The 13,252-nt window shown below is 32.4% G+C and overlaps 1 protein-coding gene across 1 annotated transcript in view; it reads left to right on the plus strand.

The window, feature by feature from the left end:
- The window catches only part of DNAH7 (dynein axonemal heavy chain 7), a 280,267-nt gene that overhangs the window by 250,670 nt on the left and 16,345 nt on the right, over positions 1 to 13,252 (plus strand). The window contains exons 61-62 of the mRNA XM_031960292.1: positions 2,766 to 2,918; positions 4,593 to 4,770. Coding sequence (XP_031816152.1) covers positions 2,766 to 2,918; positions 4,593 to 4,770 — 331 coding nt within the window. The remainder of the gene's footprint in view (positions 1 to 2,765; positions 2,919 to 4,592; positions 4,771 to 13,252) is intronic.

Raw genomic sequence — 13,252 nt, forward strand, 5'->3', positions numbered from 1 at the left:
TCTGCTGACCTTGCAAGTCGTGCTTGGTGTCTCTGGGCTGAGAGGTCTAGAAGTCACCAGTGCTGCTGCTGATTCAGAGGTCCATATGCCTAGGAATTTAACAGTAATTAGATAAAATTCTCATATTTGGCAACAAAAGATTCTACATAAGTGATTACATGGTCACTCAGCATCCTTGCTAGTTTAGGGACAAAGGAGAAAACACAAGATCTGTTTTTCCAAGAAAAAAATTTAGGAGAATCTTTTTTTGTCAATGAAGCAACAAAATGTATATTCAATCAAAGACCTTTGAAAAAAGAATTAAAATTAATTGGAAGTGACTAATTAAAAAAAAACATTGGTGCATCAAAAAACAAATTATAGCAATTATAGATAATTTCATCAAGGAAAATTTACAATAATGAGATGACATCCCCAATGTAGGATCTAGGAATATAGAGAAAAATAAAAGTTCTTTTTTCTTAAGGAATTTGCATTCTTCTTAGGGGAGGGTTACAACATTTAAACAGAGAGATAAAGATACATGCAAAACAAAAATGAATACGCAATAATTTCAGTATGAGGGGGTGGTGCAATAATGACTAAAGGAATCAAAAAAGACCTCTTCTAAGATGCAACATTTGAGTTGAGCTTCAAATGAAGTACCAAGAGGTAGAAATGAGTGAAGAGCATAGTCTATGGGAGGTGACATAAAACATAAAAAATTAGAGGAAATTGCATAATTCTACTCTAATCAAGTAAAAAAGAAAGGACATTTACATGCATTTTAAAGTTTCCATCACCAAATTAGAAATTCTGAAAAACAAGGGGAAAAAAATCACTGAATTTATTTATTTTTTATTGTTTTTTAGCTTTTTATTTACAAGATATATGCATGGGTAATTTTTCAGCATTGACAATTGCAAGACCTTTTGTTCCAATTTTTCTCCTCCTTTCCCCTATTTCCTCCCCCAGATGCCAGGTTGACCAATACATGTTAAATATAATCACTGAATTTATAAATAAAACTAGGAGCTGGTTTGAACAACAATAGCCTAAAAAAAAAATAAACAGCTAGTCTATTTTTTTTTCAAAAAGAGGAAAAACAAATTGTTGGAATCAAAAATAAAAGAGGATGCATAACAATTGAAGATAAAATGAAGGAAACTCAGAACTTATTTTGCCCAAATATATGACAGCAAAATTGCTAATTTGCTGGAAAAAAAATGATGTTCTAAATAATAAAATATGCAGTTTAAGAGAACAAGAAATTGATTATTTACTAGACTAACATAAAAAAGAGTCAAACCTGACACAGAAATAAGTCATGGCAGTCATAATTTAAGCAGCCCAACAACAAATAGAGAAAAGGGGAAAAGTAATGGTTGATGAGTAGCCTTAAGAATATAGAATATGTGAGATTATGGGTGTAGCAAAAGTAGAAGGACTTTAAGAGAGATTCTGGAATAGCAACGATAAAGTGTGAGAGAAGCTCTTTTCTGAGCTCCAGTGTCACATCTCTAATTGTTTGCTAGACATCTCTTTCTCAAAATCCCACAAGCATCTAAACCTAAAAATGTCCAAAACTGAGCTCATTATCTTTTCTCCTATATCCACCCTTCTTTATAGTTACTTATTTCTGTTGAAAGTATCAGCATTCTTTCAATTTACATCTGTCCTCTCTTTCTTATCCATCTACTTCTTCCTACTCATTCTACAACCACCCTATTTTATTCCCTTTTCATTTCTCACCTAGACTGTTGCAAGCATTTCCTAACTGATCTCTCCCTTCTCTGTTCCATCCTCCACACAGCTGCTGAAATGATATTCTTAAAGAGCAGTCTGGATTATGTTGCTTCCCTGCTCAGGAAGCTTCAGTTATTTTCTATTGCTTCTAAGATAAAATATAGATTATTCTGTTGGACATTTAAATTCCTTCACACTCTGGCTCTAACTTGTCCAGACTGATTATTTCCCCTCATATTCTATATTCTAGATAAATAATTCTGGGTTATTTGCTGTTTTCTGTGTTTTTGCAAAGACTATTCCTATCTCCCACCTAAAACCCACTCCCAGGCTTGAAATACTCTTCTTGGTCAACTCTTCTTCTCAGAATTCTTAAGGGTTCAACTAAAGAAGGCACAACTAAAGTGCTTTCTTAGCTACAAGCCTTCAGATTCTCTTAGCTGTTAATGACTTGGGCCCTACTCCATGCTAAAAGTTTCTATTTTTTTTTCTTTTGTATGTTTCTTATGTGTAAATATTCATATTACCCTTCCCTGAGAAAAATGTAAACCCTTTAAGGGAAAGAACTATTTTTTGTGTCCCTAGGACCAAGAATAATGCCTGACCAAACATGTGGAGAACATGAATTTATAGTGGATCCAGTTGGCATGTTTGTGTATTCACAAGGACAGAAATAGTTATGGAGAAGGTGGATAGGGCCATGATTCAAGATTGAAAATTGGCAAACCATGAAGTTGACAGTGGGACAAGGGATTCAAAAGTGGAGGAAAAATAAGGTCAGAGCAGGAGTGGTGGATTGAGAGAACAGAGAAACATGATATAGAAGATCTCAAAGTCTCGTTGAAGATGAAGAATGGATTTAGAGAGAAGTAAAATAGAGAAACACATAGCAATACAGCAGGTTTTTTGATGAAAAAGATAAATGTAACCAACTACATTTTAATAATAAGGAAGAGAGTAAGAACTAGTTGCCCCTGATATGTGGTTGGTTTTTTTAATTGTTTTTTTTTTTTTTTAACCAAATGTCAAATTTGTTCTAGGGACTTGTTGTAATGTCTTCAGATCTGGAGGAAGTTGCAAAAAGCATTCTGATAGGCAAAATTCCAGGAATGTGGATGGGAAAATCTTACCCAAGCCTCAAACCACTGGGCAGCTATGTGAATGATTTCCTTGCCAGGTTAAAATTCTTAGAGGTAAGCACTAACCTACTGATACCTACTTTACAGTCAAGGCTCTTTTTTATTATTTTATTCCATTTGGATGGGCATGATTATTTTTCATTACTGTGCCAATTGGAGCCGGCTTACCAGTCATTCTCAGATGTAATTTATGTAATCATTTCACCAACCCGTCAGCCTATATAGTTCCACAAAACTGATTTTTTAGGATGAATCTTTCTGGAGGCTTCTCCAAGTGGCAGATGTTCATTTTTAGTGAACTCAGCTTTACTAATGGTAATGTTAATGGTAATGATAAATCTAATCAAATCCAATGGTAAAGCCAAGCAGACATAAAGAAAAAACTTTAATTAGGTTGACTTTTCCATTGAATATTGAGTATGAATTCTGATCCCTAATGTATATACACTGAGCATTTTAATTTTTGACCCTTACTCAATGAGTAATATGATTTATTTTTCCTATATAGTAGTCTACTAAGTCATAAGAATCACTTATTTGGTTGATTTCATGATATTATAGATCTAAATGCCAAGTCATCTTAGAAGTATTGACTAAGCAAGTTAAACTCCAGTGCTATTATTCTTAGAATAGTGATCATTATGGGAGTATTAACAATTATACTTCCCAAATTTATCTTGGAAACAATAAAAGTCTACTTTTCTTAGCTATGTATTTGGGGTCAATACTAAGAAACATTTCTACTCTGTCTCTCTGCCATCCCCCTGATGTGGCTTTGGGCTTTATGCTTATTGCAAAAACAGATGGAAAAAGGAAGAACATGGAAAATAATTTGCAGCTTTCAAATTCAGTTCCCTAAGTGCACTTAGTATTGGAGATCCACAAAAAAAATATGAACTCAGTAATTAATTAAGTACATAGCTCATCACTCAGACATTGTATTTACAAAAGAAAAAAGATTATTCTAGTTTATGAAAGAATGTCCTTTGGCTGCCATATTGCCTAGGTCTTCTGTTGTATACTAAACTGAATTATATTTTGAGAGAGAGAGAATATTTAATAATTATAGATTATCTAATTTTGGCACATTAGGGAAAGAGAAATAGAAAGATATACCTGTCTGGCTAGTCTTGATGCTTGTTTCTTTTTTTAAAATGTCTGTAATATAGTAGACTATTTAGTCTAGTAATATGCTAACATGAATAAATTATAGACTAATTTCTACATTAACTTGTGGTACAAATGGATATCTTTAGATTTTAAGGCAAATATAAGAATTGAGTTTGTAAATGGATATTCATTCTTGCATTCATTTTGCATTATGATTTTTAAGACTTTTTAAGGGAGGTACAAAGTATAGAAGTATGAATGGTTCTGGGCAAAAATCTATTTCCAGAGAAAGACTTCACAGATGGAGCATTTAGCATTTTTATCTTTGTAGATAATGTGGATGTTGAAGCTATTCTTACAAAGGACAAAATTACATTGTATCTCTAACATTTAGGCCACCTATCCCTTGGCAAAATTAAAAGTGGAAAAGTTTTCCTTCTGTATCTCCACCTCACCCCAACCCCACTTCTTGAAGTAGTATCTCACAGTGTAAGCTCATCACATAATTTATCTAAAACATAATTAGACCATTTTTATTTGCAGATTTTGAACTCTTTAACTGTTGAGAGACCGTATTTACAGTGATAAGCTTTTATCTCTCCCACTGTGCTTATGTAGCATTGGTATGAAGAAGGAACACCACCAGTCTTCTGGCTTTCGGGCTTTTTCTTCACTCAAGCGTTCTTAACTGGAGCACAACAAAATTTTGCAAGAAAGTATACTATCCCCATTGACCTACTTGGTTTTGATTATGAAGTTATGGATGACAAAGAATATAAGACTGCTCCTGAAGATGGTAAGCTAAAAAGAAGTCACATAATGATAGACCAGATTTGTACATTGAACAACAACCAAAAAGAAAAAAACTTTATAAAATTAACCAAATTTTCTAGATTTGGCAACTAATTTATAAACTATTCAATAATGAATGTTAAAATTAAGGATTAAGATATTGGAGTGTCATCCATTTTTATGCCAACCTTGGGATTTCAAATATGGTGTAATATTGAAGAATATAGGCTCCCCTTGGTTACTAAAAAAGCTCATTTTCCTAAATTTCCTTTTGTAATGACACATAATTTGGAAATGGCTGGCATTCTGAGAATTAATGTGTATTAAAAAATTGTGTATAAATATAAATGTGCTTTTTTATGTGAAGTTGGATGGTCAGCATTAAGGATATCAGCTTTGAGGAAGTTTATCTTTATAATGTTATTGCTCAGTAGAAACCAAATTTTGTAGATATAGATTTATTTGAAATGAATATCATTTGAGAAATGCTATAGATTTTGGTGAATCATATGAAGATTAATTCTGCTTCATAATAATTATACCTTTTCAATGGATGAATTAGACATTTCTTAATGTCTAAGAAACATGTTTCTGCCATGAATCTGTCATGATTTTGTTCATCAATCTCTGATCTCATCTATCTAGGTACTCCTTTTAGTGGTACACATGAAACTCATCTATGCTTTGTGTACTTCTTGTTTTTGATCTAAAAATCTGCGATAGAAATTTATACTGGGCTAAATGCAAAAATATCAATTAATAATCAAAAACAGCCATTTGTAGTTTGTCCAGTATGTTGGAATATTTAATATGTTGTTTCAGTTAATATATTGTTCTGTGAAACCACTAAGACTTGAGAATAATAATCAAGGAGGAAAAAATAGGTCTTTTTCTCTGATCTAAATTGCAAACAGATTTTGAAATCATAACTTTCCTGTAAATTCAAGTGACATATTCACATTGAATTTCATTTCATTCCTCTCCCCAACACTTAGTAATAGTTCACATTTTTATGTGATCTTTCATACTTTCTACATCTAAAAATATGTCATTTTGTAATAGTTCCCTAGTTGTTCCATATATCTATGTCATATCTAGCAAATCTTTCTTTGCATTCTGAGCACTGGACTGGTAAGAATAGGGAGAAAATCTTCATGAAAATTTGAGGAAATTGTGATTGATTATCATTTCAGAATATTCTAATAATGAAAAAAACTGAAATGAAGAAAAAAAATCCTTGTCATACATGGGATATTACAACATATACAGCACAGTTAATTAGATCTCCAGCCAGAATTACATCATCAACTAAGTCTAAAAAGTTTAGCTATTTGCCAGGGAGCTGATTTCTACACAGCCCTATCATTTCTGGTCCTTTTTGTTAAATGTCCCAGTTCAAAATTTCTCAGAAAGCTTTTAACCCTGTTGTGCTAGGTATAGCCTGTGAAAAGGAGAAAAATTTATAAAGGGAAAGGGAGGGAAGGAGAGACACACAGAGAAAATAAACAAATAATTTTTGAAATTTCCAGTACCTTTGGCTCTTTTAGGGATGGACATCTGGACAGACTTCTTCAGTTTTTAAGATCCAGATAAGCAAAATGTTAAAGGAATTTTATCCTAGGGAAAAAACCTGTAATAGTGAATAATCAAAAATCATACATTATAGAATGCGCTCACAGAAACCACTTTCCTTAAATAGCTGGAATTTCTCTCAATGATCTTTTCCCCAGACCAGACCAAAAATGAAGAACTAGATTAAATCATGAAAAAGAGCTATGGGTTGCCAAATGTAGCTGAAAGTCTTATCAGCAGATTAGTGCCAAATTTTAATGCCTTATTAAGGTGTGCTAGGAATTAGGAGTTGGTGATCGATACCTGCCTCAGAGTTCTTATGCAGGAGAAAGTACTTAAACAGTGGAACTGTGATTACCCTGGCTCCAACTTCAGAAGAGAAGAGGGGAGAGAGAATGAACAAATGAAAGGAAATAGATTGGTTCCCAAGCTTAATGCCAAAGTCCATATAGAACTTACAGTGTTGAATGTGTACAATTGCCATGTGCATCCAGAGAAAGAACTATAGATACTGAATGCAGATTGAAACATGCTATTTTCACTTTTTTCCCTCTCATCTGTAAAATGACCTCTTAAGTCCATTCTAGTTCCAAATCTGTGATCCTTATGCTTTCTAAAGAAAATAATTGCTTACAATCTAGATGAAGAAAAAAATTTTTAGCTTCACCAAGAGAATTTGAGGGTCTTCTGGTCATGTCATCAACAAGATGGCAGTCTAAACATTTTTCTCTGATTCCCCATGATCTCTCATATAGGTATTTCCATGGCCCAGGACACCAAGAATACAACACTAATTTTAAAAATTCCACCAAAGTCAAGAGTGGATGTTCACTGACCCTGAAATTTTTCTACACCTCTCTTCCACTTCCCACATCAATCATGAGGTTGCACTAGCAAACCCAAAGACACAACACAGGCTTACCTAAAACCCACTCCTGTGGTTCACTGCCCCCTTCCTTCTTCCCAGTGCTATAGAGACCCTGGCTCCAGACTGCAGAAATTTGGCTGGGCTTCCACAATCTGCTTGATCACAACCCTTCAGAAGTAAAAACATTCCATGGGCAGCAACCCAGAAAGCTCTGGTGGTGGGGAAAACAGTCTCTGAATTGCTAATACTGGGTCAGAGAACTGAGGACCTGAGTTCAAATCTAACCTCAGATTCTTACTATGTAACCTTGGGGAAGCCATTTAACCAGTTTGCCTTGGTTTCCTCATGGGATAATTAAGCACCCACTTCCCAGGGTTATTGTGAGGATCCAACAAGATAATAACTGTTAAGAACTTAGCACAGTGATTGAAAGATAAGTGCTACAAAAGGTTAGCTGCTATTTTATTTTTATTATTACTACTACTAACTATTATTATGGGTATTTGGAAATAAGCTCAATTAAAAAGGGGAATCAATGGAGTGAGCCCTACAAAACACTGGCAGAAAGTGCCTAGAGGGGAAATCCTAAAATGGATACCGTAGAAGCTTTGGTAGCATGAAGAATACAGAGAAAAGAGAGAGATCAGATAATCATAGGAATTATGAATGAGAGAATGAGTCTAATGTAAACATAATAGAAGATGAATAATGAAGAGAGTGAGAGAAATCCTTTTTAGAAAGGAGCACCAAAATATGAAATTTATATCTAAGGAACAGGACTAACTGAAGGGAAGAGGAAGAAAGGCAAATCTACTTTACAAAACAAGAGAAAAAGGGGGAGGAAAGAAATATATAATCAAAAGGAATAAATAAACAAAACTTTACGAGGAAAAGGGTCACAAATGAGAAGAGAGGATTGAGGAGTAGTGGTAAAGGAAAAAGGGCTAGTGGGAACAGCCACCTTAAAAAAAAAAAAAAAAAAAAAAGGATTAAAGTAAAGGAGGAACATAAGACTCTGGATTTAGAGCAGAAGAGACAACTTGAAACTGAAAAGCTTCTCCGTAGCATACATTAATGTATCTAGGATAGAAAGGAATGTGGCCAAAATAGCAAAAAAAAAAAAAAAAAAAAAAAAAAAAAAAAAAAAAAAAAAAAAAAAAAAAATCTTTTTGTCAAATTTCTCAGATGAGGGTTTAATACCCAATATATATAAACATCACAACAATAGTAAACTATGGAGCTGGGATTTAACATAGGTTATTTAATTCCAAATCCAGGATGCCTGTGCCATCAACAAGATTATGATTTATTCTGCTATTATAAAGCAACAAGCTATTATATCAGTAAGCACAAAATTATCTACATGGGAATATTTTAATATGGAGGGAACATAAAATCAAGGAATAATGATAGTAAAGTCAAGTTAATCAAAGAAAAGTTCTGTTGTCCTTTTCTATTATGCTTTTTGGATACTCAAATCAGTTGTTAAGAAACACCCCTACTTTATAGATCTTTTCATCGTGTATTCTATCTCCTAGCTGTAATGAAAATGGAAAGCTGGATTTCTTTAAAAGACATTTTATACATGATCAATATTTATGATCTTTTTATTTCCCCTTTGAGATTCTGGATGTGCATACTAACCTAGATTGCTGCATGTTAGCAGGGAGAGGAGGAGGCATATGAGGGAGGAGAGGTTTATGAAAAAATTTTAATATACAAAGATGTTATAAAGGGAGAAAAGTCCTCAGTTACTCACATAGCTGCATATAGATGTTTTCATGCATGTATCTACTTTTAGCAAATAGGATCTATTCATTTTTGTTGTCCAATAAAGAATGATGGCATTTGCAGTTACAAAATTCTAAGAAACAAATATATCCTTATAAATATAAGAAGTCATAGAAATTACAAAACAAACATTATGGCAATCATAGCTTATAGACTCTACAACAGAGGGTTTTCCTCCAAGAAAACATCCTCCAAGACTAGAAAAAAGATAGAGAGAATGGGTGGTTTGCAAAGGTCCAGTTCTGCAGGGGGTCCAGAGGCTGAGCAGGAGAAATAGGGTCGGCATCAAAGGAAGACAGGAGTCATGGGGTAGTTTGAGTGAGGAACTGATGGAAATGATGCTCCCACTTCTCTCAGGCTCCTTCAGACTTTATTTTTATACTATATAATGATCATATACTTTTTTTTTAGGTCAACATAGTCTTCAGACATGTGTCTGACTTAATGACCTTTATATGTTACTATATTTGGCATTTAATATTTGAGTAAGTTTTTTATGGTTAAGTATTAATTATTGATTAAATTACGTGAAGCCAATAATGAAAAGGTAAATGTTATACAAGATTAAACTTCAGTGAATTTTGTTAGTTTACTTATGTCTTCTTTGTCAATTCTATGGATTGTTTGATTCCTCTATTTCCCTGACTTGAAACCATGTACATAGGCATTTAGGGCAATTCCTAGTTATACTTTACCCATCTTTTAGTTCCTAGATATACAGATCTTTTCTAAGTCTAAGTTGGTAAACACTATTATTTCCTGGACCTTTGGATTCTCTCCCATAGTGACAATGCTTTCCATGGTGTTCTCTCCTTTATCATTTGTCTCAGTGAGATATTAGTTTTATTAGGACAGAATATGCATGTGGAATCATTTCTCGTTAACTTGCCTAAATTCCCCTTGTCACCAGATTTTTTTAGATAATGTTTAGTGCTGTAATCAAGCCAATTATAAATAATATAGAAAATAGTAGTACACTAATGAGAATCATAGAAGGAAATGTTGTTCCTGCATGAGTGCTGTGCACATTTGATCTCAGTGCTGGGCTTTGCCAATCAGCTTAGAGCTTGTGGCTTACAACAGTGGCTGATGGAGAAGTGAATGGGATTTGAGGTTTAAAATTGGGGGTAGGTTGGGGAATGAATTTTTTGATGGATGACTTCAAAGAAAATAAAAGGTGAGGTCTTCAGTTGAGAAGAAAATTGGAGGGAGTGATTTAAGTGGTTTGAAGAGAGAATATAAGGATGGAACACACCTGGAAAGAGTGTAGGGAGAGCATAATGATTAGCATGAGGTAGTGAGGGAACAATATATTATGAATAACATAATTCATAGTGGATCCAGTCAATACATTGCTATGGTTCTCCAGTGAATTCAGAAATACATAAAGAGGAAGTAAAGGTAGAATAAAAGGAATCTAGGATTGTGATTCGAAAAGAAGTAAGTAGCAATTAAAACAAATGAATTCTGGGATAGAAAACAGTATAAAGTGGAGCCAAATAATTATAGGGTCAAATTTTTGAAGGGAAGAAAGTTAGGACAAAGTTCTATAAGTACTCTTTTGGTGATTTGATTGGTATGGCATTAAAATGTAAATTAACTTTTTAAGTATTGTCATTTAAGTTGTTCTTTATTTAAGGAGAACTTTGTATTTGAATCTCTACATGTTTTGTTTGTGCATTGATAATTCAATCTCCAAATATTATATGCATTTTGTAGTTTTTTAGTATAGGAGTTCCCTTTCTATATTTGTGTCTTAGATTTGTTATTTTCATAAAGAAATAGAAGGATTTCTTTTGTAGCCTGCAAGTTTGCTGAATTATTATCTCAATTGGTATATTTGCTGATTCCCTAGTATTGTTCATGCAAACTATTAAATATACATATACATACATATGTGTATGTATATCATACATACACACACATATAACTTCAGCAGACAGGGATATTTATCTCTTCTTTGCATAGTCTTGTACCTCTTATCTTATTGTGATTTCTATCCTTCCCGGAACCATATCAAATAATAGTGGCAAAACTGGACATCCTTGCTTCAGTTCTGTATTTATTGGAAAAGGTTTTAATGTACAATAATTACATATGGTTGCTTTTGGATGTAGATAGATGTTTTGTGATATCAAAAAATGTCCCTCTATATTTTCTAGGGTTTTTAGCATAAAAGAGTATTATATTTTGTCAAAGGCTTTTTCTGCATATATTGAGATGATCATTAAGTCTGGGATGCTTTGGTTTTTAACATAATTAATTTTTTATTATTTTCCTAATGTTGAAATATCCTTTTATCCCTGGTATAAATCCTGCTTACTCATAATGAATGATTTTTTGGATAAATCACTACATTCTGTTGGACACAATTTTGTTTAAAATGTTTGAGTCAGTTTTCATTAATGATAACAGTTTGTAGTTTTCCTCTTTTGTTTTATCTTCACCTGAATTAGATATTAGGATTATAGTTGTCTCACAAAAGAATTCTGATAGTGTGCTTTCTTTTTCAATTTTTGACAATAATTTGTAAAATATGAATACTAACTGTTCCTTAAAAATTTTATAGAATTGTTCTATCGTCAAGAGCTGTTTTTTGTTGTTGTTTATTTGTCTGCTCCTCCTCCTTCCTTTATAGATAGATTTCTTTCATTTTCTGACATTTGGATTATATAAGATCACTATCTGGTTTTCTGATCATTTTGGTAATTTATATTTTTTGAATGTATTAATTCATTTCTTTTTGTGTTTTGTGTTTTCAGTTTTTATTAGCATATAATCATTCATAATATGTTGTAGTTAGTCTTTAAATATCTTCAGGTTTGGATGCATTTGCTATTCATTTATTATTTTATTGATTTGATTTTTCTACTTTCTTCTTAATTGGATTAACTAAAGACTTATCAATTATATCACTCTTTTCAAATAACTAGCTTTTAGTTTTATCTATTTTTCCATGAGTTTTAAAGTTTCTGCTATAACAATTTCTCTAATTTTAATATTTTTGATTGTTTGCTTATTTTTTGTTTATATATTTAATAATGTTTATGTATTATTTATATGCCTATTTAGTTAGTAATTTTTAAGATGAATATTCAATTAATACTTCCCCCTATTTTCTTAAAATATGTTTATTGAGATGATTTTCCCATGCTTCTCAGAAATTTTGCTATGCTATTTCATCATTCTTTTTCTTATGTAATTAGTAAATATTTCTGTAATTTGGTCTTTGATCCATTTATTATTTAGTATTCCATTATTAAATCTCCAATTGAGTCTGTGTCTTTATTTGTAATCCCTGAACCAAATTTTTTTGTGTTATAGTCTGTTGGAAATATATTAACAATACATTTTTCCATTTGCTTGCAATATCTCTGCACCTTCTAAACAAATGGAAAATATCAATTGTTCATAGGTAGGCTGAGCTAATATAATAAAAATAACAATTCTACCTAAATTGGTTTACTAGTTTAGTGCCATAGCAACCAAATTACCAAAAAAAAAATATATTTTATAGAGCTAGGAAAAATAATAACAAAATTCGTCTGGAAGAACAAAAGATAAAGGATATCAAGGGAATTAATGAAAAAAAATACAAAGTACAATGACCAGTGCCAGACCTAAAATTCTATTATCAAGCAGCAGTCATCAGAACATATGGTACTGGTTAAAAAATAGAGTGTTGGATCAGTGAAGTAGATTAGATACACATGACACAATAATCAATGCCTGTAGTAATCTAGTAGTTGATAAACCTCAAAATTGCAGCTTTTGGGATAAAAACTTACTATTTGACAAAAATTTCTGGGAAAACTGGAAAATAATGTAAGAAACTTGGCATAGAGCTACATCTTACACCCCTACCAAAATAAGTCAAAATGGGTACATGATTTAGGCATAAAGGATAATACTATAAGCAAATTAGGAAGAACAAGGGATAATTTACCTATTAGCTCTTTGGAAAAGGGAGGAATTTTTGACTAAAGAAGAGCTAGAAAACATTATGAAAGATAAAATGTAAACTTTGATTACATTAACTTAAAAAGGTTTTGCACAAACAAAGCCAACAGATCCCAAGATTAAAAGGGAAGTACAAAGCTGGGGGGAGGAGGGAAACCTTTACAGCCAGTATTTCTGATAAAGGTCTCATCTCTAAAATATATGAAGAAATGTGTTAAATTTATAAGAATAGAAGTAATTTTCCAATTGATAAATGGCCAAAGGATATGAACAGATAATTTTCAGGTAAAGAAAT

Source organism: Sarcophilus harrisii, chromosome 3, assembly GCF_902635505.1.
Source record: "Sarcophilus harrisii chromosome 3, mSarHar1.11, whole genome shotgun sequence".
Classification (NCBI taxonomy): Eukaryota; Metazoa; Chordata; class Mammalia; order Dasyuromorphia; family Dasyuridae; genus Sarcophilus; species Sarcophilus harrisii.